Source organism: Panthera leo, chromosome A2 (assembly GCF_018350215.1).
Source record: "Panthera leo isolate Ple1 chromosome A2, P.leo_Ple1_pat1.1, whole genome shotgun sequence".
Classification (NCBI taxonomy): Eukaryota; Metazoa; Chordata; class Mammalia; order Carnivora; family Felidae; genus Panthera; species Panthera leo.
In genome coordinates, this window is record NC_056680.1 from 111412147 (window position 1) to 111438955 (window position 26809).

Consider the following 26809-nt stretch of genomic DNA (forward strand, 5'->3'; position numbering starts at 1 on the left):
GGGACAGATTCTCCCCTCCCGGTCCAAGAAGAAAGCAACCCTGCCAATACCTTCCTCTTAGACTTCTAGCCTTCAGAACTGTGAGAAAAAAAAATTCTGTTGTTTAAGTCACCCTATCTCTGGTACTTTGTTATGGCAGCCCTAGCAAATTAATACAGTTTTCTAGTAGATAAACACAGGATATACCAAGTGGTCAAAATAGAGCTCTCATTAAAGATAGATTTAGAAACTTGCTTAAGGCAGGAACCCAGGTGGGTAGATTAATTACTTGCAGTGCATTTGAAGCTCTCACATGGGAACTTGGATTCATCCCTAAGCACACAGTAATCTTCTCAGCAATCAAAATGGAAAGAAATATAAAGGTTCTCTAAAAGTGTGAAAGGAGGATTTTAGATTTTTTTCTTCCAAACTATCAGTGAAACCTCTTAAAAACGGCTTTAGGGATGTTACATCAAGTCCTCTCTCCTAGTCTTCTCACAAATAACCTTGACTGCTAATCTCTTATTTTACCACAACCCACAGTATTCCACTCCACCCTGAAAAACAGAAAAATATGATACTCCCTCCTGAAGAGAATTTCTCCAGACACAGGAAATTGTGCATATAACTAAACATATATTAAATAGGAACTATATATCAAGAAAGAAAATGTTGATAGGTTCTTAAAAACAGACAGGGTGAATTATATGATATGTGAATTATATCTTAAAAAGATACTATGTATGTAGAACAAACAAACACACCACCTTTGTCAGTGTATCTCTTTCCTTTGGCCTGTTTTTCACGGAAGTCTTGGAACCATCTAAATCACCTTGTTCATAGTGCTGTTCTACTTTCCCCTTGGGCAACATTTAGAAGTCATTATTGATTCAAAAGAGGAGATAAAAGTCTCCAATGAAAAGTCAGACGGCTGAGAAAGAAACACCACTGACCTTGGGCTTGCTTTCATAATTGCATTCAGAGAATATTCAAAGATTTTGTCATGCTGTTTTTCACTGGTAGGTGAGGCCATTAGACGCTAACGTTACAGTTTTGTCAATCAGTCATTCTGGGAACTCCTCTATCCCCCTCTCCCGGTCAGCTTTTTTCTGGCAGCAGGCAAGGTGCTTCTACTAGGTATGGGCCCTGCTTTGAGAGTGAGGAATTAGAAAGAATAGAAGATCTGCCCCTGGACTTCCTGGGCCAGGTGAACCCATAGTCTTAGTGGGGTTTTAGATGGCTCCATCATGTATGTCATCAGCAGTTCATAAAGTGGTATGCAGAAGATAGATATTGCTGGCAAAACTCAGTCACTTAGGATTTGATTTAGTGTAGAAGTTTATAGATGCAGGCCCATTACCCAGTCGCATAAGAAGGACCCCGATGACTAGCCTTGTGAATTACACCTGAGGGAGAAAGTTGTCTTGGTACCGGAAATAGTGCTGAGGTTAACTCACCTCACATTTTTAGTGGAAAATTGCTGTTGACTTCCCCAACATCCATCTCCTTCCATTTCCAAAAGTATTTCGATTTCACCCGGTGGTCAATGATGCTCAAACCTTGTGTCCTGGATGATTGTCAGAGGAGGAGCCTGTAACTCAGTTCTGGCCAAATGACCACTGGTTACAGCTCTCACTGATTGGCTGAGGGATGAACACCGCACCTAAATCGGTCCAATCAGAGGGACCGTTCCTGTGAGGTTATTAGGAAATGCTCTCTTGCCCTACCTATTAATAAGCATTTGCTCAGAAAAACAGAACCAGCAACAATGATGTACGCTAAAGATTTATTATGGTGATTTGACTTTATACATTTGTGAGAGCTGGTCAGAGTCTTGGCTGGCTCTCTCCACTGTCTTGGCGCTGAACCTGAAGTCACAGGTCAGGCTGAAGGAAAGAAAAGATGGACATGGACTGGGGAAGAACAGGTACAACTAGAATCTGTCTGTCCCTGGCACCCACTCTGCTTTCTCCCTGACTTCAAATCTGCAGCCTCACTGCTGAGTATAACCCACGTTAGGTGGCGCTCTCGCTGTAGATTGGCATTCACACCTGGGCAGGATTTGGACAAGGGGAAGAAGGAGAACCTAGGGAAACTGGGGTTGCAGGTCAGGCAGCTGTCCTTCCACCCCTACCCTGCCAACAAACGGAGTCAGGGTCTGCAATAGGGCCTGAACTACACCCACCTTCCAAGAGTCACAGTGGCTGCTGCTTTACTGTGGCCTTTCAAATATTCCCAATATGCTGCTACCCTTGTAAGCAACACTCATATACCATTGTCTCGCTTGTTTGAATAGTTGGGTGGTGTTCAACTATTCAAAACAGTACATATTGCAAAAACAATTTCACTAGGTTATGTAATAGTGTTAAGTGCTATAAAGTGCTTAGTATGTTTATGCAGCCTACTTGGCCCGTGAAAGGATAGCCCAGAACTCCTGGGCTGCTTCTGTGGAGCCCAAGGATGAAACCAATATAATCAAATGCAGAGAAGCGGGGGAAACAAGCAATTTGATTGCCTCCTTCAAGTCCTGAAGCCAGTAATGCCTGAAACTATCCTAGAGTTTTCAGGTGTGAGAGACAATAAATTCTTTGTGCTTTAGCCAGTTTGAGGTAGGTTTTCTGACACTAGCTCCTGATAGACTGCTAAGTGGCAATCTTAACATAGATCTGCGATGTTTGCTTTAGCTGACCTTTCTTAGTAGTTTTAAAGGGCAATCTTAAGCAGCATTAAATCTATCCTGGAGAAAACCAAGCAGCAGTTAATTGATAACTTATTATTGATCAGATAAGGAGAAGAATGAAGATACTCTCCATTTTTAAGAAGATGAACAGGACACAGCTGGGTAGCTCAACCAGTTGAGCATCCGAGTCTTGATTTCAGCTCAGGTCATGATTCCAGGCTTGTGGGATCAGGTCCTTCTTCAGGCTCCTCTGCAGTGTCACTGAGTGTGGAGCCTGCTCAAGATTGTCTCTCTCTCCCTCCCTGCCCTTCTACCCCGCTCATGTTCTCTCTGTAAAATAAGTGAAAAATGAAAGTAAAAGACCAACACAAACAGAGGAAGACAAAGTTCCCATTGTCCCTGAATAGTCTCCTTTCTTTAGACCATAATCAAACTCTTTTCTATCTCCCCTTCACACTTTCCTTCCTTTCAACCATGATGTAAGGGGACTGGGTGAGCATTGAGTACATATTTCCTGGGAGCAAAAGAGTATATTTTCCTCCCATAAAATAAATTTTTCTAGGAAGGAGTTTGGTAGCTAATCCTATTAAACAATTTAACCTGATACATGTAAGGTCAACATTACACCAAAGTTGCCAATCCCAAATTCTTTTTAAAAGACTGAGCTTGGTGGAACCAGTTTAAGTAAAACTCATAACTTCATCATGACTAAGTTCTGATTTTTAAGTACTAAGCATGCTTATATGGATATGCTAAATGTCCAGTGAATTCCAAGGGTTCAAGTGTAGACTTAAATATTAAGATCATTTAAAAATCTGCCTCCAGGTACAAAAGGACAGACTCAAACATCTATATGAATAGAAATAAAAAGTCATAGGTCCTCTCCAAGTTACCCAAAGAAGAACAATTTAAAAAGGAAATGATGGCAGAGGATGAAATATGATACATAATATCTACATGAGCTTGTCCACCTCATCACCCTTCTCAGAGCCACCATCCCTTTAAATGTGGAAACACTCGTTGGAAAGAGAACATCTGGCTACCTTATTAACGAGTGCCTATAATCATTTTGTAATTCTACAATGAAAGTAAGGCATATGGATAGTTGTATTGATCACGTTAGTTGAAAACATTTAAATGGGTGATGGGCATTAAGGAGGGCACTTGTTGGGATGAGCACTGGGTGTCATATGTAAGAGGTGAATCACTGGGTTCTACTCCTGAAGCCAAGACTACACTGTATGTTAACTAACTTGAATTTAAATAGAAAGTAAATAATGGTATCCTTGGAATGAAAACAAAACAAAACAAAACAAAAAACAAAAAAAACACCACTTTTCCCCAATAGGGAAAATGAATTCAACAAGAAAAATGTACCAAGTGATTGGCCAGTAAAGCAAAGTTTTCTCAAAAGATACAGAAACAAGTGCATCATTACGTATATTTTGCAAAATCATCTTAACACCTGAAATTATTATTAATCTCAAACAACTAACCTGTTTTTATTCAAGTATGTTTACATTTCAAATAAAATGCAGAGTTCTTAATTATTTCAGTTAGTTTTTCAATGAAAATTATTATTTTGAAATAATAAGGCTTTTATTAATTTCCTGTGAAAAGTTCATTCTATATAAATAAATGGAGCTATTATATAACATGATTTTTTAAAATAATTTAAAAACTATTTCTCTGATGGAATCACGTAAAAATTTGTTTGTCTAGAAGCAAGTTTTTCTGGCTTAACAAAGATTCTTTTATTTTCACAGAGAGAAAGGAAACTGTAATTCAGTGGTTCTCAAAGTGGGGTCCCTGGATGAGTAGCATCTGCATCACATGGGAACTTCCCAGAAATGCAAGTTATTGGGAACAACTGCAGACCTGCTAAATTAGAAACTTGGGGGTGGGACCCAGCAGTCTGTGTTCCAACAAGCCTTCCAGGCAGTTCTGCTGCTCTGAAATTGGAGAATCCCTGCAGCAGAGGTTGCCTGGTCTAAGGCCTTGCAGTAAGACTGGAGTATGTTTGCCAGTGTGCTCTAGGTAGCTGCTTGTAAATTTCTGCTACCCTTCTAAGCAACACTCATACACCATTTTCTAGTCTGTTTGAATAGTTGGGTGATTTTCAACTATTCAAAACAGTACATATTGCAAAAGCAACTTGACTAGGTTATGTGAGTAATATTATAAAGTGCCATAAAATGATCAGTATGTTTATGTGTATGTGCTATGGGTGCTATGCCTCACACATAGGAGACATTATTATCATGTAGATAATTAGTATTCAAATTATTAGTCTTAGCTCACTTTTACTTCCTGCATAGCAAGACAAATAAACAGAAAAAAACACCCATAAAATATCGTGCTCATTATATACTCACAGACATTTAAACCCAAGAGGAACTTTGTCAGGCACCTTGTCTTATGGATGAGAGAAAACTGAAGCCCAGGGAAGCTGGGTTACAGGTGGAAAGTCTCTTAGGAAGTAATAGGCAAAGATCAGAAGCCAGGGGCTCTCAACTCCTGGACAACTCTTTTGCAGAAGAAGCCATCCTTGTTGTGTTCACTATAACAGCAGCAGCACATGCTCTGGAATTTTCTCCATTGGCATTACTAATTATTTTCCAGTACTGATATTTCCATCCTCACCCCCTCATATATGAACTGACACTATTATTCAGAATTGCAAAGCTTTTAGGTGAAAAACCTTCTGGATTACATAAGCCTAGGTATACATAAATAGAAAATCAACGTAAAAAATACATGCAAAAGCCACAGATTTGTACATTTAGTGAAATCTTGATGCTTGAATATGAGACAAACATCAGGTGCTAGATATGTACAAATTCAAGTTTCCTGTGTACACATAGTCACTTTTTATTTTGTGTTGTGCACTAACATGTATACATGCAAGAAACCAACCCTCAACAATTACTTTATTCTGAAGAATGTCTTTGACTTAACCTCACCTAACATAATGGTAATATATGATCTTTGGAACTTCACTAACATGGGAAACAACTTCATATAGAAGAAGGGCAAATTATGTGGGAATAAGAAAAAAAAACATCTATTTTAACTAGAAAAGCCTCTAGCAACATGTGTTTTCATTATTCTCCTTTTTCTTTATATTGCCTCAAATATTCCTTAGACATTAAAAAATTACGGAAAATACAACTTACAGTAGCACAGTATGAAAATTCAAGTTTTGAACCTTCTAGTTACAGCATAGTATGATTTGAATATATTCTCTCTGTTGTATTTTCTTTTTCTATTGTATTTTCATATCACATATTCAAACCTGTTTATTAGCAGTGGCATTTCTTAGACCAATGCCATCCATTGATGTACTACATTCTGCCCCTTCCAGAAATCTAGGCATTGTCAAGGTCAAAACTTCATATGGTATTTTCTACATTACAGGACATGAAAATGTGCTGTATCCATCCCGCGGGTATGAACAGTTAATTATCTGCTGTTGCACACACCTCCTTAATTGGCCTCCATGTTACGGCTTTAACACAGGAAGTGGAGGATCTGTGGCTTCCATTGAAAAACTGTTACATTGCAAGCTGAGCACTGAACTAAAATCTCATCCTAATGCATCATTAGAGAAAAAGCCTGAGGTACTGAAAGAACTATGATTTTTCCACTTCGGAAGTGCTTAAAGAAGTTTTAGATTAATGGCTTTTGATGCTTTTAATGATGTCAAGGATGGAATTTAAGTGCCTTATTAATTCCCTTGATTTGCTGCCAAATATTAAAGGAAATTCATGATTACTGAGCTAATCTTTTCTGATTATGAAATCCATTATAGGAAGAAAAATATAAAATTCAGAAAAATAAAAGTGATTCATAAAAATATTAGAATATATTTATAAGAACAATGTTTGGACATGGGTTTAAAATTCCTCTGGAAGGATTTGTTACAAGACTATAAGATATCTTTGTATATATTAATATTTAAGCCATTGCTTCATCCTTAAGTTGCACTTCATGTTTTTCATTTTTTAAACTCTTTTTAAACTTCCCAGCCACAGTCACAACACATGATGCGATGTAAACCTGAAGTGATTTGTTTAATCTTACTACCCTAATCAGCTAACAAGATCTCTGTCTTCTCAGATCTTGGAGCCTGGAAAAACCCAGTTATTAATTCCTTACTATCTCTTCCCGAAATTCTCCGGTTTGCTGACATGTTAATAAGATTCCAAGAATGTTCTAAGGAAAGCAAAATCACCACTAAAAATGATTGTGTCCTGAACTTACAAACTATTTCTTTCCTCCCTCTCCCTGAATTTATTTTCAACTAAAATAAATTCTGTCCTTGAATGTGTGTACATAACTCCCTGGGCAGGCTATGTTCTCTTATTATCAAATATAAATATTGAAAGCCTTAAAGACTGTTCTTAAACCTAATTCAAATTACCTTTGCCAGCATAAGAAATACCCCAGGGTAGGTGTATTAAAAGCTCTAAAAAGATTCTGCTTTTACTTTTTAGCCAAATGGATATGTTTTATTCAGGATCCCCAAACAAAATCCTTATTCAGCTCATTATATTACCTTTGAGGGTGTGTCTTTCCTTCCTTCACTTCTTCACCCTTTCAAACCCTTCACTCTGGCTCTCTGCATCTCTGGAGTTTCCATCCTGCCTCAGGGCTTCAATGCATTGAGGAACGACCTCTTCTACCTTCCCTGGACTAAAAGCAGTGCTTGATCCTCCTTCGGTTCACCATTTCTTTCCCAGAGAAAACATCCCTGACCCTTTGGATTCATAAATGGCCTTTCATATCTATATCCCTTGGCATTCCGGCCTGTCCATTGTAACTGTTGTTACAGATCTAATTTTACATTTAATTGTATAGTGTTTTAAATTGTTGCCTGTCTCTATAACTTAGCAATACTGAAGTCAGGGATCATGCTCTTTCTTCCACCACTATTAACCTCAAGCATCTACGTGCCTGCCACAGAGAAGGTACACATACTCCATCTGTTGATTAAATACAATAAATGAATGACTGTCCAAAGCACATAAACACTGGCATGTGGCCAAAGGATTGAACATATGAGTAAGCACAAACCATCTCTTTGTGAACTCTACCAGCAGTTAGCATTTGCACTGCCCTAATTCCCTATGTAATCTCTGTCTTGCAAAAGCTTCTGAAACACTCTAGTAAACACATACACACACACACACACACACACACACACGTGTGTTTGTATGAGCACATGAGCATTCACACCCACAGATATCAGTGTTTTGGGAGGTTACGACTGCTTCATTCAACAGTGATAAGTCAGGTTTTTAAAAAATAATTCTTCTTGGGGCACCTGGGTGGCTCAGTCGGTTAAGCGTCCGACTTCGGCTCAGGTCATGATCTCACGGTCCGTGAGTTCGAGCCCCGCGTCGGGCTCTGTGCTGACAGCTCAGAGCCTGGAGCCTGTTTCGGATTCTGTGTCTCCCTCTCTCTCTGACCCTCCCCTGTTCATGCTCTGTCTCTGTCTCAAAAATAAATAAACGTTAAAAAATTTTAAAATAATTCTTCTTATTAAAAATCCCTGAGAGTTAAAGAACTGCTCTGCACAATGATCCTGAAGAAAAAATCCAAGTTAGGCAGGGTTAGCTATGTCCCAAGATGCTAGGGGAAGGAAGATGGTGAAAACTCTAGTCCATGGATGCAAACAACAGATTTCTGATGATCAGTCATATTTTTTTTTCTGGCAGTCTTTCAATAGATGGTGGAAAAGTGCAGCAAGTTTCACTTAAAATGAAGTTGCTACTATGTCCCTATAAGTTTTAATGTGCACTTTTAGTTTTTACTATTTTGCTATGTGCTATGCTTAAAAAAAATAATAAAACCAGATTTTGCAGACGGAAAACTTATTTCCCATTGGCTATTTGCCCTGAGTGTCCTCACCACCTTAGTCTTTTCAGATGAAAAATGGGAATAATGTTAGCAAACTCCACTAATAAATAAAAAAGATGGAATATAGAAAGCTTGTGGCTCTGTGCCTGTGCACAGAGCATGTGTTTGCTTCTCCTCTCTCTAGACCCGCTACAAGTAAAACTCCAGTGTTCACACTGGGAGCCTCTAGTTTATCTAGGTAACTGTGTGAGGTAATTATGCTAACAGCCATTTGTTTTGACTTAAAGAAATTAAAGCAACTTTGAAAGGGGCAAGGGTTTTATTGTCCTTTCTCAACAACAAAATGGCTTAATGTTTGCATTTGAAACATAAAATTACATGTTTAATTATAAAATGTATCCTTGGCTTTTGTGTTAAGCTGTGCTTTCACCAGGAAAAAATATTTTTTGACAAATGAAAAAAAAGTAATACTTTTCTGAGATTCTTTATGTACGCGTGTGTGTGCACACACCACATGCACACACACACATACACACACACGCACTCCATTTCCCTCCTACCGTTCTCCCTCTTCCCCAAAACATACCCTATACTTCCTCAGAAGTAGAGAATGCAGTTGCTCTCAAAAACTCTAAGGAATGTATCAGTATTAAAGCTCCAGTTAACTCTCGCCACTGCTTGGTCACAGGGTTTTTCATTCTGTCCAAAGCCGATTGAAGGTCTTGTAACACGTCTCTGTAGCTACTTCCATAGTGAGCACCCCAAGTATAGAGAAAATCATAAGCAGGTTTCCACATCATCTATAAAGGAAAAAAAATTAGACTGGAGTAGTTGGAAGACAAACAGAGATGAAAATAGATGCTTTTAAAAAAAGTTTTAAAAAGCCTCTCAGGACATAAAAAAACTGGAATACCAATTATACATGGACTTACTTAATGTCATAGAAAACGTTTCAATAGCTATCACTTCCATCTTATATTTTTGTGTTTCTATGCCTAGAAAAATTTTAAAATAATGACAAGTAGTGCCTCTTTTTTTTTCTTGATCCATCATCTAAACATTGTTCATTGCCTTGATATGATATAAAATTCTTTGTGTAATTTTTTGATGTTACTGAGATAAACTTTTCACTCTCTGAAAGATTTTTAAGGTAAAAATAATGATTCTTTTATTTTAATACTATCTATGGTGAGCTTTATTACACGACATATCACAAGAAGGAGCTATACAGTGTATTTAATGCTTTAAGTCATTTTATTTGAGCAAGGAAAACAAGAAAAGATGTACTTTCATGATCAAATCTTAAAAGGAAAGTAAAAATACAGTTCTCTAATTTAAAAATAATTTAATGAATCATTTTATAACCAAAAGAAAGATCAATATTCAATGTTTTATTATGCTTTCCCCAAGCACCTACCAATACCAATGACATCATTGTTTCCATAGAAATAAATGTACGTCAAAGAGGAACTTCATGTTCGAGCATGTATGTAATGGTAACCAAGGCAACCGGGCTCAGAGAGAATAAAGACAAAGGCCGACCAAAGAAGATAAATTGTAGAATAAACACACACACACACACACACACACACACACACACACACACACATACACACACACAGACAGAAACACAATGAGCTTAAAATAAATTTTTCTAAGAAAATGAAAAAAACGAGCCATGTACTACTTATAATTGGACTATTTGGAATATAAACTTTATTACCTCTACCTATTTGGGTTCACTAAACTAATTCATTTGTGATTTTATCACAAATGCAGGAACACAGACTGTGAGCTCAATATTATGCAGAGCTGCCCTCTTAAATAGAGCCTCCATTAACAGTAATATCACATGAAGTAGGGCTTTGGGATATAATTTTTCACCCTCCTCTGATAGCCTCATATACTCTACAATTGAAATTAAAAGAATGAAAGACCATAATAAAGAGTTTCAATCAATTTAATCTACATAAAAGGATAGGCATTGAACTCAAAAAACAGTTTGATGTTATTTGTCCAAATTGGCATTCCTGGGAAGCCATGAACACCCATATCTTTGTCTCTATTGATGAAGCTTGATTCTGCAAGGTATTGAATGGAAAATAATTATCAATATTATACTATATCCAGGAGGTTATGATGCATCATCCCAAATGATCCCAGATTTTTGTATATAAGTTTTACCCTCTCCAACCTGATTTACAAAGAACTGCATCTTCCATCATTGATAGACTATGAATGAGATGTTCTCTTGTTTATTTTTCTGAATAGTCACTTTGAAATCAAACCTCCCAGTTGCTGGTCACCACTAATATCTCAGCAATGGAAGATGAATTGAGGCATATTAACAGATGCTTTTTGCCAGATTCAATCTTGCCTGCCACTTCTCAGATGCAAAGATGCACTAAACAAGTAAATTGTTCTGTAGTGAGTATATACTAACCCTCTGTAAAAGCTTTGAGACCTGTATTCTATGTTGCATTCATTTAAAATTCCCTGATGCTCAACTAGTTGGTACATTATTTTTCAACTTGCCATATATTGTTTAAAATAATGGTGTTTATAGCTAAAACCTTCTCATATTTTATGCTAAGTCCTTTAGTAATTTAATGATAAAAAGATATATTTGAGGGCTGCCTGGGTGGCTCAGTAGGTTAAGCATCCAACTCTTGATTTTGGCTCAGGTCATGATCTCATAGTTCACGACTTCGAGCCCCGCATTGGGCTGTGTACTGACAGTGTGGAGCCTGCTTGGTATTCTCTCTCTCTCCCTCTATCTCTGCACCTCCCCTGCTCACGTGCACTCTCTTTCTCAAAATAAGTAAATAAACTTAAAAAAATAGATGTATTTGAAGATATTTTATGATAAATAGCATCTAAGAGCATTTCAGTACCCAGATGATGGCATAGTCTCATAAAAACCAGATGTCTTTTAAAGAATCATATCTGGATAATTTTCAGTTTATGCACTACTATGTGTGCAGATTCAAAGTAACATCATAGAGGCAGCCAAAATGGCTCCACTGCCTTTCCTGGTAAACACACACACACACACACACACACACACACACACAACTCTGCACCACATATCTTGCTGCAGCACAGTGGATTGCTATGTATAGAAAAGCCCTGAGGCATACTCAATCATGCAGCAGTCCTTTGGTGCTGTTTGAAATAGGAAATACACCAAGGTGATGCAGGAATTGGGAACTACAGATTCAGAAGTCCAATGATAGATTTATCTACTCACTTATGCAGAGAGCTATATAACACTCTCACATTTGGCAGTTTTCACTGATAGCAGAACATTTCGGTCAGTTCTTGCAACTCAGAGAAATTTGGATAGACTTCTGAGTCCTGAACCCAAATTAAGACACCTGATAGTGTGAAAGGACTCCCCAGGAGTACTCTGAATTAGTCAGAAATGCAAGGAGGGATACTGCTTTAAACTCATTGGGGACTTCCTGGAGTCTAATCCATAAGCTACATAGAAAGGGTTACAATAGCTTGGGGCTGAAAACACTAGAGCAATGGTAAAGTTCATGATTTATACTAAAATGTGTATCTGTTGCATTCCAGTTCTGTTTCTCTTTGAAGCAAACTAACCCTGAATATTCCTTTAGTGCAAAATCTGATCTGCTATATATAACATCATGTGTGGCTGTCCATACAGATGACAGAGAAACACTATTGTAGCACAAATACAATGAATATATTCAAAACACATTGTTGTTCATTAATTATTTCACTTATTAAATTAAGAGTTTTTGAGTAGCTACCACTACAAAGAATTTTGTTACACAAAGGAATAAAATGATGAATATAGCATGGCTTGTTTTTAGAAGCTTATAGCATAGAAGGGAGATAGATACTTGCACAAACACTGACCCATTGTATAACTAGACAGCATTTGGTAATTAACAGTTTAAGAAAACTCAAAAATTACTTTCATGTTTTCATTTAGTGTAATAAAAACTGAGAGTTCATTGACTGAGAAGCAGTGTGGTGTAACAGAAAGAAAGATGGGTTTTGATGTCAGAGCTCTGGGTTGCCACCTGAGTTACAATGCCTATCAGATGGGTCAATTTGGGTAAATCAAAGTATCTGAGTTTTGAATTTTTTAATCTTTAAAATATGGATAATAATTTCCCAGGTCTGTGTCCAAAGAACCTTCTAAAGTATCTGGCATATAGTTTGCATTTAATACTTTTTAATAGGATATGAAGGAAAGTGGGTACTTTTGGGGTGAGAGAAAGATAGGCAACCTAGTTTTAACCCTAATGCATATGAGGTGAAGGCATGAGTATCTCCATCTCCAGTAAGACTTTGGAATAGAGAGATGACCTCCAGGAAGCAGCCAAGAGTTTATTAGCATCATGCCAAAGTGATGAGGAAAAATGAGAGTCGAGGAAAATGCCAAGGAAGAAAATGAAAGGGTGAAAAATTTAACCCTCAATTAAGTCCACAATTAGGGACCACAAACAAGAAATAGAAGCAATGAGGGGTGCTGGGTGGTTCAGTCGGTTGAGCATCCAATTCTTGATTTTGACTCATGTAACGATCCCAGGGTCGTGGGATAGAGCCCTGCATCAGTTCCGTGCTGAGTATTGGGATTCTCTCTCCTTATTTGTCTGCGCCTTCCCTGCTTGTGCACTCTCTCTCTCTCTCTCTCAAAAATAAATAAACAACAACAAAAAATTCTCCATTTCCCTCTGCCCCTCTCCCCTGCTTGCGTGTGCAAGCTCTCTCTAAAAATAAAATAAATATTTAAAAAGGAAAAAGAAAAAAGTAGAACCAATATAAGTATGGAGAGAAGCTGGTGTCAGAGTCATAGAAAATGAAGCAGGGTACTTCATGTTGCAAAAGTCAAGGATTGATAGCATTCCAAAAAGGACATTCAGCTCACCCCAGCTTCTCAGAGCCTGTTGTTCACATAGCCTCCCAACTCCACATTCAGTGACATCACATTAGGAGGTGAAAATCATCAATGTTAGGAGTTTTTACACCACGGAAGATGGCAAAGGTATAATTTAGGGCTTTTTCTCCCTTGAAGAGCTATTAAACGTGTGCCAGCATGCCACTCTTTGAGGACATCTCTTCTCTGTTAGCCCCTCTCTTACCTGTAATGTCAAGTAATATGGAAACATGAAGCAAAAATGAGAAAAATCCAGGATTTTGGCACTATTAGGACTTCAGTAACCATGGAGAAGGCAGTTTGAAGAGAGTGGTAGAGGACAGACTGCAGGTAGGACCAGGTGACAAGGAACTAGAAACCACAGAAAAAATGGGTCACATTTGGAATTTGAAAGTTAAAAGAAGAGAGACAAAGCTGGAAGGAGAAGCAGTGGAGAATAAATTATTTTTAAAAGGAAAAAAAATCTATAAAGACTAATATTTTACATTTGAAAGGAGAGGTTGGTTTGAATCCTACCCTACCCAGATAATTTAGGGTTGATGAAGATTAAGGAGGCAGCATATTTCTCAAGAAGATAAGTTAACTTCCTTTAAGCAGAACACATAAACACACACAAATGTTAAAATCATTATGGAGTTAGGGTAATGAACAGGGAAAATATCAAGAATAATTGAGAATAAATGGGATTTAAAGCATATGCTATAGTTGTGTACTTGGTACAAATGAAAAATGTTAAATTTGAGGAACTAGGTTTTAAAAAATTTTTTTAACATGTATTCATTTCTTAAAGAGTGTGAGCAGGGAAGGGGCAAAGACAGGAAGACACAGAATCTGAAGCAGGCTCCAGGCTCTGAGCTGTGAGTACAGAGCCCAATGCAGGCCCGAACCCATGAACTGTGAGATCATGACTCGAACCAAAGTAGGACACTTAACCAACTGAGCCACCCAGGCGCCCCTCGGGGGCTAGGTTTTAAAAGTATGTTTTATTAAGAGAAATAAACCAGTCTCTGCCAGGTATGGTAAATAGAACTTTCTCTACATTGAGATTTGCTTTAACAAAGCATGACAAAAGCCCAGCCTTCATCAATGCAATAAATAGTCTAATCAGTGTTTTGTTGTCCTTTGCGACAGAGCTATATGATATTTGACTCAAGTCCTTAAATATTTTACTTTTGTTTCTTCAGCACTTCTTTCTGTCTGTCATTCTACGTTTTCTTATTCAGCAAGTGAACATATGCTATCGAAGGCAAAGACACAAGAGGAAACTGGCATACATTAATTAACTATAGACTTTACAAAATTAGGTCCAAAAATACACATTAAAAGCCACAAAGGAAGGGTGTCTGGGTGGCTCAGTCGTTTAAGCATCCAACTTAGGCTCAGATCATGATCTCTCTGTTCGTGGGTCTGAGACCCGCGTCAGGCTCTGTGAGGACAGCTCAGAGCCTGGAGCCTGCTTCAGATTTTGTGTCTCCCTCTCTCTCTGCCCCCACCCTGCTCACACTCTGTCTCTATGACTCTCAAAAATAAACATTAATTTCTTTAAAAAAAGGCACGAAGTATTCTCAGCTTTGTAATAATTAAAGAGAAAACAAAGTCATACGTTTTCTGGAAATGTTTGAATAAAATCAGTAGAATAAACAATTTTCTTTCCACAATGACCTAAGTCCTCTGAAAGCTGGAAGTGATTGTGGACTGCTATGATCTCTTCCAGGTTTATGTTATCTTATATATCTATTTAGTGGTTTAAAATAGTTCTTCCGTTCTTGTTCAGTGTTATGATTTAAGGGATGATATGCAGAAACTCTGCACTAATGCGTAGATAAATCAAAGGAAAGCATGCTCCTGAGGGTTTGTTTTTGTTGAATTACTCGTAACCACAAAACAAATTCTCTCGGTCTTCTTCACCTCTAACACAATTATTTGACACACAGGCATTACTCTTACTCCTATACTCTGAGATTTTTTTAAATGTTAACTTCACGATGTTATGGGTTCATCTCTGAATAGGAAGCACGAGGCTGACAAAAGCATAGAGTTGTTAATTTCTCAACTGTGTGTTTTGATCTCCTTCTATAAGGGAGCATCAGTAAGCATCAGGAAGTATTTAATCTATTAAAGGTTAGCAGTTTCCAAAGTCCTAGCATTTGTGTGAAATGTCTTTGGTTTATCTTCCAGGCATTAGAGGACAAAGAAAATGGTAAAAGAGCAATAAAAGAAGTGGTGAGATGTCAAAAGAAATGAAACAGGAATAGAAGTTTAAAAAATAGTTTTCCAAATTTAGAGCGCTTGTTCCCAGAAGCCAGTAAGACTCATTAGATAATGCTCTGGATAATGAAATGCAACATGAATAAAAGCAATTCAGATTTGAGCTTAGCACTCTATGTCTTTTTTTAGCTCATAAAACATGAATAGCATAAAGGATGCAATTGGTTAACTACAATTGGATGATTACATTTTTCCACATTAAAAGATTCATAACCCCCTTACTTTCCTCATAAAAGTATAGGAGCAATGTTTCATTTTAAGTACAATTAGCTGAAGAAGTATTAAGGCAAATTTGCATTATTAAAGATTATTACATGTGTTCTGTCTTCAGTACATCATTTATAATATCCAGGTGGGTTTTCTATCACCTTAAATGGTAAGTACATAAATAGTGTTGAGAGTTACCATTATCTTCAGAAAAGAAGGGAGGCTAACCTATCAGGGAGTCCCTATTTCCTTAGAAGGGACATGGACTTGTTTGAAACTTGGACAGAAGATTCTCTTGGAAAAGTCTCTGGGTACAGCCAGCTTTGCTTCCTCTAGGAATAACCACTTGGAACATCAGGGGTTAAGCATAACCCAGAGGAAGATAGAGGACTCATACTTTGCTCCTGCATCTACTCAAAACAATCTAACATCTTAGGAAAACCGGCTGGACGAGCCATCCTCACTAACTCCTATTTAGGAAGAGAATTCAGGTCACCCAGCTATAAATCCAGAGTCATTTCATTAAAGTATAGCCATGGATTTATTTCAGTAGTAAGCAGTTTTAATCAATGCTGATTTAAGTCTTATACTTAGCTGGGGTTTGGTTTTTCTAATATTCCTGGTTGTTTGTGATTCCTCAAAATAAACCTCAATAAAGAAAACCTAAACTCTAAATAAAATATTTGTGTCTCTAAATCCAATTTAAGATATCTTTATAATATTTAAACTTTATAATATCTATTAATATGATTATTATTTCTATTTGATTTTTGGTAGGTAATAAGACATATAATGTAGAAGATCATATGACTACAATGTGCTACCCCATGAATTTCACTGCGATGTCATTGTTTCTTTATTTCATCATTTCAAGAAATGGAGTAATTTTTGGAATTAAATATTGTAGCAACAAGCATTATAGTATTGTACAAAATAGACTATGGTAATCTAAATATTATGTTACTGTGTCAAATCTGTAGTCCAAACAATGAAGAACTGAGAAATTAGTCTATACATGTTACCACTTGTAGATGAATTTCCATATAATACTTTCCCACCTTTAAGAAATTGTAAATGTATCTCATACTGTAAAAGCCCAGCAAACCATACAGTTAAGTACCAAGGCTTGAAGTGGACAATGCAATGTCCCTGCAGAATCCAGGACTTGCTGTGTGAGCCAGAAAACCATAAGAGTTCAAGAACTTCCTTTTATCTTTTGCAAGAGACATTTTCCAAGGAAAATAAACATTGTTAAACCAGTTAAAAAAGCTGAGCAGCCAAGGCTTTTTTCTTCTTATTTTTTCCATGCATTACCATTCTACCAGTTTTTAGAAGAGAAACCTTGAAATCATTGGTGAATTTTCCCTTGCCTACATTCTTTCTATAGTTACTTGCAGCCATATTACTAAAAAATTACTATATTTCCTTTTCCAAAATCATTCAATGTCACACAGTTGTCAAATTCACTTCTTGCTCTTAGTTAAAATAATAGATAATATATATTTAGTTATTACAATGTGCAAAGCATTATTCCAAATATTTCATGTATATTATTTCATTTAATCCTCCAAATATCCGATGAGCAAGATAGTATAATTCACATCACTTTCCAAAAAAAAAATATTCCTAGAAAAAAAAGTTTATTTGCTGAAGACTAATAGATAATAGACTAGATCGGGAATCCAGACCAGCAATCTTAACCTCTATGCTCTGGCAGTCATTAAAGACTCTATTGTCTCCAATATATACATATATGACCATATCTCCCAATAATTACTAAAATGACCTCTCCCCTCCAGCCCACATAGTCTCCTCAATGGTCTCTAGAAGTCACTGGTATCCAGAAGCACTGAAATCTCCTTCCAATCCTCTCCAATTATCCAAATGCTATCCATCCTTCAGGACTAGGGTGTGTCTTCTGACAGCTCCTTCCCAATTTGATCTTCTTTTATTTAGCTAATTCTGAAAGGACTTATTAGTTGTGCATATTGGATAGGACTGTGTGTAAAACATAGCTGGGTCTGGAACCCAGTTCTGTACTTAATAACCATGTAATTCTGGATGATTTACACAAATGCATTCACTCTTAGTTTGCATATCTGTAAATTGTGAATGGTTATAATGTCTTCCTTAGAAAGTTTGTTAAAATAAATGAAATACAGTAAATAAAATGCTCATAATGATTAGCTGACACAGTAAACACACAATAAATTGCAACTATTACCATTCTCATTATTTTCACTTATTTCAGCATCTTATCATATACGTTTTTAAAATAAAATAATTCAAGTTATTAACAATTTATCTCGATTCCCAGGCCAAATAAAATGTGGCTTTAGGGAGAAAAAAATCATATTTTTCATTCTGTTTGTGATTTTTGTAGCTCCTAAAGCTCCAATTCTGGGAACTGACAGTCCTAGTAAATATGTTAAAAGTACAGATGAATTAAATACTGAGAGCAAGGATTCAGAGGAAAGATACTAAATAAGTAGGAAGAATTCCATATAGAACTTTTATTCGTGTATAAAACATAAATAAAGTTAGCTCTACTTTCTCACTTTAAATCTAGACCCAGAATAAAGTGCTCTGAACACTATAGCTGCCAGTCAGAAATAAGGGGGGACAAATATATGGCTGAAGACAAAACAGAAAATCAGACTTCACTGATTGAGCAAAAAGACTTATAAACACACCATTCCAGTCATAACTCTCTATAGGTGAGTGGCTTCTGAGATGAAACTATATCACAATTAACAACGTTGACTTCCTTAGGCTTCCATAATTAGGGCGGCCCATTCTGGCAGGTCAGATAAGAAATCAGCCTTGACAGGCCTATTGGTGCCTGTGTTTGACGTGCAGCCCAGTGCGGTAGAAGGTAACTTAGTAAGAAGTAATGTTTAGTGTCCTTGGTAAGTAAGTGTCCTGACTGAATAAGATGGAGAGAGTATCTTCTTTATTGTGTGTCAGGGGCCAATGGAAGACAGTTACTGGGAAAATTGTCACACATACCATTAATCCCAGAAGCTTAAGTCAAGAGTATCCAAGTTAGGCCTAAGAACATCCTAGCCCTGAAATCCCCAGCATTTTCTCCTTATAAAATCCAATTTTTTTAATGGGCTATTTTTCTAATATTTTATTGATTCTGGTTTTTAAATTAAAGCTCTAAATTTGTTCAGGAAAATAAACTCCAATGAATTTTCATTAACATTCACTGGAAAACCTTGGCAATGATTAAACATCTTTGTATAGTACAAATGTATTTCTTTTTCAAAGGCAATACTCCAAAAACATATTTTGCTTAAAATAAGACTCAAAATTTTATAGTTTTGTTTTTACGTTAGAAATTCAATATCATCAGAAAAGTTGACTAACATTTCTTATAACTTAGATAGGTGGTTAGTTTAAAAAGTGACTTTCTCAAAGTCTCCAGGGAGAAGCTTTTTTTTTCACCTTATAAAATAATAAGAAAGGGCCAAAAGTACTCAAGAAAAATCTGACATGCTATTAATAATCTCTTTTCTTTAATTGGATTGAAGCTTGATAAAGATACTAAGGCAAATTTTGGTAGTATCATACAGTGGCTTGAAAAAAGAAAAAGAAAAAATGAAATGAGTTGCTTAAACCCCCAGTCCTGACCACACCTCGTGGCACTGCCACTCAGCTACCATGTTGGATTTGGTGTGGGTGGGCAGAGCATAATGGTTAAAGTACAAAGGTCCCAAAGTCAAAGTCTGTGCTCCAAACTTGGTTCCATGACTTCCTAGGTATGTATGTTTAAGCAAGTTACTCAGCCTCTCTGTATCTTAGATAGTAGTAATATCTGCCCCAGAAGTTTTGGTTGAAAGGATTAAATAAAGTTAATTTTTGTAATGCTCTTGGAATAGTGCCTGGAACAGAATAAGAGCCAGATAACTGTCTTTAAGATAAAATAAAAATAGAACAAAAGCAAAGAAGAGAAATAGAAAAAGAATGAAAGTGAGTGAAGAGACCGATTGTAGACATTGGCACACATAGAGAGAAAATGTTGGAAAGTATGCCCTCTGAGGAAGTGAGATAAAGGAAACAAAAGCAGCATGGGAACCACCAGGCCTTGTTATCTCTGTGCCCCAATTCTGGTTCCCTCCTTCTGCATGCCCTACCCAGAACTAGTATCAGTGTGTTTTAAAATCATTTCTTGACTTGTAAATTGATCATTTTTGTGAGTAGTCTCTTTCCTGAGAGAAAAAAAAAAACTGTACAGCTGTTTTTTTAGTTCTTGTTTTTGTTTTTGTTCTTGTTTTTGTTTTTGTTTTGTTTTTCCAGGCGGATAAAACTTAGCATACATTTACCCTTTAGTTTAAGTGGTCTAGACTCCCATAGATTATTTGGAACGGGTTCAGGCCCATATCATGCATAATTTTCTAAGCATTTAATAACATGAATCACAGCAATGACTGTCAGCATTAGCCACAGTAAATTGAATGATAACCTCCAGAAAGACACCTAGGGACTTTCCTTTCTGTTTCTGAATATTTATCAACCTTAGACATGCACTTAGTCATTTGTGATTTGGACTGTGCAAAAGTAAATAATGGAAAAGTAGGCTGTTTGTTGGCTTCCATCAAGATTTAGGGAAAGACAAAATATAAACAATCACAATTAGAGAGAAGTTAGATGCTTAACAAACCTGAGAGAATAAAAACTTTCTGGTAAATAATTCTCAAGAAAACCCTTTTAAAAACAAGGCCTTACTAAGAAAAAAAAGGCTGGTTTTCAGTTAGGCAACTTTTTTTAAAGAATTATTTTTAGGGTTGCCTGGTTGGCTCAACTGATAGAGCATCTGACTCTTGTTTTCAGGTCAGGTCATGATCTCATGGTTTGTGAGACTGAGCCTGACCTCACAGTTTGTAAGATCAAGCCCTGTATCTGGCTCTGCGCTGACAGCATGGGGCTTGCTTGGGATTCTCTCTCTCTCGCCCACCCCCACCTCCCCCCATTTGCACTCTTTCTCTGAAAATAAATAAAATAAACATTTTTTTTAAAAAGAATTATTTTAGAGCAGTTTTAGGTTCACATATATCTAGATTTTGCAGGTAGAGATTTTGCATATATCTCCCACCTATGCATAGGTGCATATGCATATATGCATAGCCTATAGCCTACCCTGTTATCAGCAGCCTCCACCTGAGGGGTATATTTGTTAGAATTGATGAATCTACAATGATATATTATAAATACTCAATGTCTACAGTTAACCTTGGGTTCATTGTATATTCATTGCATATCCATGTGTTGTATATGCTATGAGTTTTGACAAATATAGATATCATTATGATATTATACTGAGTATTTTCACTGCCCTAACAATCCTCTGTGCTCTGCCTATTCACTTCTCCTTCCTGAAAGTCTGGCAACCCCTGATCTCTCTACTGTCTCCATAATTTTACCTTTTCCAGAATGTCATCTATTTGGTATCATACAGTGTGAAGCTTTTTTTCCAGATTGGCTTCTTTCACTTAGTGATATGTATTTAAAGTTTTCCCATGTCTTTTCATGGTTTGGTAAGTCATTTCTTTTTAGCACTGAATAATGTTCCATTGTCTGTATCTACTAGTTTATTTACCCAGACACCTATTGGAGGACATCTTGGTTGCTTTGAAGTTTTGGCAATTATGAATAAAGTTGCTATAAACATTCATGTGCAGGTTTTTGTGTGGACAAAAGTTTTAACTCTTTTGGGTAAATACCAGCAAATGTGATTGAGTGATCATAAGTTAAGGGTATGCTTTCTTTGTACAAAACAGCCACAGTGCCTTCCAAAGTGACTGTATCATTTTGCATTCCCACCAGCAATGACTTGGGATTCCCATTGTTCCACATCCTCCAAAGCATTTGGTGTCATCAGTGTTCTGGATTTTGGCCATTCTGATAGGTGGTGGTATCTCAATCGACAATGTATTAATCAAGTTCACTTGAATATCAGAATAGCATATCCCTCAGAATGTTGTTCTTTTTTTCCTTATTAAAGGTGTGTCATCTTTTAGCTCATTCAGTAAAAACTGATTTGTAGATTGTAATGTCCTTCTCAGTATATGGAAGTAAATGTAGTTTACAAGGGGGAGGAATCTAAAAGGGGGGAGGATGTGTCCTGGATGCTCTTGCCTCAAGAGTCTGTTTGGAGTCCTTGCTGGATAGCCAGGCTCCAGGAACGCTGAAGCTTCCAGCGCAGCTGCTGGGATTTACCTGACTTGATCTGACTCTTCAAGCTTCATGGAAAAGTTGTCTTGTTGTGCTCACCCAGCTGGCATAGTTGCTTCAAAATAAGAAAAAATTCTCAAAAAATTAAAACCCAGCTCTATGCCCAAATAGGAAGTGGGGAACATAGCTTCTGCCTCCTACCAAGTTATCATCTAATCAGAGAGATAACCTTTCCTTAACTAAAAATATCTTGAAAATGCTTTCACTCATGTGAGAGAAAGACACAGGACATTTTATATGTGATTATCACTAGAATATTTTCATTTAAGTCAATAAAAATGGATTCTCTTTCTTTATGGTAAATAGAGAAAATATTTACCTAATCTAGGCCTACCAGTGTACATTTGTTTTGATATTAATAAAAACAATATTTGCATGGTAAGTATTTACTTTGTACTAAGTGTTGTTATTCTATATTTGATGTCTATAGTTCTTACTGTATACAAAATTACAAAGAAAATAATGAAGCTCTTAGGTACTTCTAGCTTGCATTACCAGGCTCTCATTACCAGCAACCCCACAACACCCACCTCCTTAATGTTTGTCACCAAACATTATTTATCATAGGTGACTAAGTCTATAACTGAGGCTGATAAATACTTATTATTATATCCTCCTCCTTTATTCTGATTTGGCCCCATTTCCTCTCTTCAAAGTTTATCCGTTCTCTGCCTCAAGTTCTTATTAGCCCTGCCTACTCAATGGCTAGCTATCTAATTTGCTCAATTTATTTGCTCAAAGACCATGTTAAAATGCAATCCAATAGGAGAAACATCAATATATTTTAAAGGTTCTTGAGGCCTTTAAGGAGAGATGTAGGTTTAGTTCAGATAATATTGATGATTATAGCTACAGTGACTTCAATTAGTGGGTCCTCTAGGAGACTGCCTCAATGAATCCATGTATATGGATTTATGTTTGATTTCCTTGGTCTGCAATTTTTCACTATTTAATTAGACAAATAGAAATCTTACCTCAACAGCAATACCTCCAGCTTTTCCTCGATGAGGAATTTCATATGCCTCCATCTGTTGCTTTGTGAGTCGCACTAACTTTTCAGCTAGTTCCCTCCAGCCTTTTCCAAGTTTGACAGCTGATGTCAGAATAGCAGCCTCTTGGATGAGCTGTGCTACTAACCCTTGGCAATCCATCTTCAGCAGAGCCTGCAGCAACAATTACATACCATAGTTAAAATCAACTAATCTTGGCTTCCTCCTATAAGTTAATTTTTTCATTATACATTCTAGAAACTGGTATTCTCTTTCTCACCACATGTATACTTGAGGTTTCTAAAATTCAAAAAGCCGATTTACTTTTAAGCAAATCCAACCAGCAAAGTACAGAGGATATGACTAGACCAAAATTAGGGGAGAATTAAGCCCAACTCAATGACTAATTATAAGGCCTTGGGTAAACCACTCAACTAATATGTTTCTTTAATATCCTAATTGGAACAAGAGGAAGTTCAACTGGACACTTCCAAAGATACCCTGAGGTTCTAGCAGTCTATAATTTTTCAACCCAGAAATGATTATTCACTCTACAAAAAATAATTCCTTTCCTTACCAGAGAATTGGTTACAGGATTTTTCTTAAAAAATAAGCATACTAGTGCTGGTAAATATTATTCTATTTTTCTTCAAAATGTGATTTAAAACTTCCCAGAATGATGCCTCTTGCATAAAATAAGATACTCCTACAACTTTGAACAAAGTTATTTATATTGATGACTTTAAAAAAAATAACTCTCTGCCTTCACCCCCATTGTAATTGTGCTAAATATAAACCATTTAGTATTAAAAACAGTCTTCAACAATGCAAAATGGAAAACATCAGTTTTCCCTTTCCTTCCTCCCTCCCTTCCTCCCTCACTTCCTCCCTTCCTTCCTTCCTCCCTCCCTCCCTCTCTCTCTCTTTTTCTTTCTTTCTTCCCTTCCTTCTTTCCTTCCTTCCTTCCTTCCTTCCTTCCTTCCTTCCTTCCTTCCTTCTTTCATTTTAATTAGGTGTCTGAGCTTTGTCAATGACCATGCATATTTCAAACAAATCTATGAGCTTCCCTTTGGCTTGAATATGTTTTTTAAAATAGGATTAAATCTATCTATCTATCTCTTCTCTTTTCAAATAAGCAAATAAACATAGTAGTGCCTCATCATTTAACAGCATTTCAAAGTGTTATCTATCACTATGAAACAATAAGTAAAAATGAATGGCCAGGTAAGGCAACTAGTAAAGTCCATGGAGTGTTCATTCCTATGGAAGCATCAGAAAGACCACCCATGGTTTTTAGACATTGACTGTATTCATCCTTACATTTATGATGAGGAGCTAGGACCTCAGGGAAAAGCAGTACTGAGCTAGCAGGCCCCTGAAGATGATTTTAGTAAGTTGTGGAATGGTTTTAGCAATGCTTATTCCAGGTTCTTGCTTTAAGGAAAAGAAATTTACACTTGGAGTTACATAATCTGAGTTTAAAATCCAATTACACAAAGTATAGACCTTTAGATAAATAACAAAATATCTCTGTTTAGTGATTTTTAAAATGGATACAGTGGTGATATCACCTTCTGTAGCTGCTCATAATCTTTATGAAAATCGAATCAGATACTCAGGTACTTTAGGAATTGTCAAGTACATAAAGACAACCAGTCTCAATGTCTAAGATATGACTAAGGGTTTTAGAACCCACAATCTTTATTATTTCCCTTCAAGCTACTCCAAATTAATATACAATCCAAGAGAAACATGTACTTGTTATGCAAATAAGGTTTCAAGATATGGCCTCTATACCCCTTCCATACAGAAATCCTGAAGCCTCTGCTCAGGCACAGCATGAGTTTTTAGGAACTACTCCCTTGAATGAGTTCTTCATCAGCACTGTTTAGGTAGTCACCAAAGCCACTAAATTCATTAGCATACACCAATATAGTGTAGATATGATGAGGCTTAAACTTCCAGACCACCTGACCAAAATAACTTTTTTTTTCCATTAAGAGAAACAAAAAAAGCAATTTCCAATTCAAGATTTTATGGGTCCACGCTGAACGTGAACTAAGGCAGAGGTAATGAAAGGTAATGAATCACTGCAAAATGCACATGCAGCTTCAACCAGGTAGATCAGCCAATGACTCTAAATGGCTAGATTGAGAATGTGGCACACCATCATAAAACTATCCACTTAATGACTGGATATTGGGGCTTTCAAAATTTAACCTTCTCAGTATCACTGTTGAATCAAAAAAATTATAAAGAAAAGAAAATGTTTTATATATACTATTTCTTTATTGTTAATGTCACAGAATAAATTCCTCTCTAAAAATCTCTCTCCTCCATGTGCACCTTGATTAAAGCTTTTGTCCTCTCTATGAACCTGCCTGTATAATCTTACTCATCTCCCCTAAGGACCAGTTATAATGGTATTTACTACACAGACCAATATACATATTCACACAAACTTTTACACACACACACACACACACACACACACACACACACATTTATAACTGTTTTAGGAAAGTATAGTGGTTTCAAATGTGGCTTTGGAGCCAGAAAGGTCTCAAGTCCCCTCTTGATACTAACCAACTGTGGGGTCTTGGGCAAGTCTGCCAGCCTCCCAAAACTCAGTTTCCTCTGTTGGTACAATGAAGATACCAGCTAGCTATACTTACTCCATAGAGTTTATGGCTGAGATAGTGTGTATAGGGAGTTCAGCATAGGGCCAAACACATAGATAACCCTACAGGAGTGTTAGCTATCATTATTATTATTTATAAATTCATATTTTAGCTAATTTTAGGAATATATTCTTGATATCTCTTTTTATTTTTATAAAATACTGAATCTCTATTTTAAAGGCAAGACAGTTTATCTACTTTGTATCTCTCCATTGAGCCTGTATTACTCCATTGAGTAAATACTATGTCGAAAAAAAAAACCAAAACAACGATCCTGAGAGTTCTATTAAAACATGAGGATTAAGGGGTGCCTGGGTGGCTCAGTCGGTTGAGCATCCGACTTCAGCTCAGGTCATGATATCTCAGTCTGTGAGTTCAAGCCCCGCGAAGGGCTCTGTGCTGACAGCTCAGAGCCTGGAGCCTGCTTCAGATTCTGTGTCTCCCTCTCTCTGCCCCTTCCCCTCTCATGCTCTGTCTCTCCAAAAATGAATAAACGTTTAAAAAAAACAAAACAAAAAAAAACATGAGGATTAAGAAGAGAATTAGCAATATCATTTTTTGGCTTATGATGCATTGCATACGAAAAATGTCAAATTGATAATATGAAGGATATTGATGATATGGGTCTTTTAAAATTCTGATGATATGTTTTAAAAGCAATGCTGAAAATTAAAAAAAAACACACTAAATAGTGGACAGATAGCAATGGACAAGTTAATCAATCTTGTTTCAGTTTGTTTTTATTTACTTTCATCTTATTGAAGCTTCTCTGATATTTTAAGAGCTATTCAACTACTTGAGAGAGGAGAAGAGATCTCTTAACTGTTACACTCTAACACAAACAGAATCTTTAATCTTCCTTTGAAAGATGATCCTCTGGAGCCTAGTTTCTGGGAAAATCACTCTTGAATTTTAAAACTTAGAAATCAATTATATTATCTTGTAAGAAAATCTCTATATTTGCTATAACGTGACTTCAGTTTATTTGAGA

At 36.6% G+C, this 26809-nt stretch overlaps 1 protein-coding gene across 1 annotated transcript in view; it reads right to left on the reverse strand.

Annotated features, from left to right (window-relative positions):
• Positions 1-8698: 8698 nt before the first annotated feature.
• The window catches only part of MACC1 (MET transcriptional regulator MACC1), a 64446-nt gene continuing 46335 nt past the window's right edge, over positions 8699-26809 (reverse strand). Inside the window, exons 4-5 of the mRNA XM_042927596.1 lie at positions 23123-23311; positions 8699-9321 (exon numbers count right to left, since the gene is read on the reverse strand). Of these exons, the coding sequence (XP_042783530.1) occupies positions 9109-9321; positions 23123-23311 (402 nt within the window). The 3' untranslated portion in view covers positions 8699-9108. The remainder of the gene's footprint in view (positions 9322-23122; positions 23312-26809) is intronic.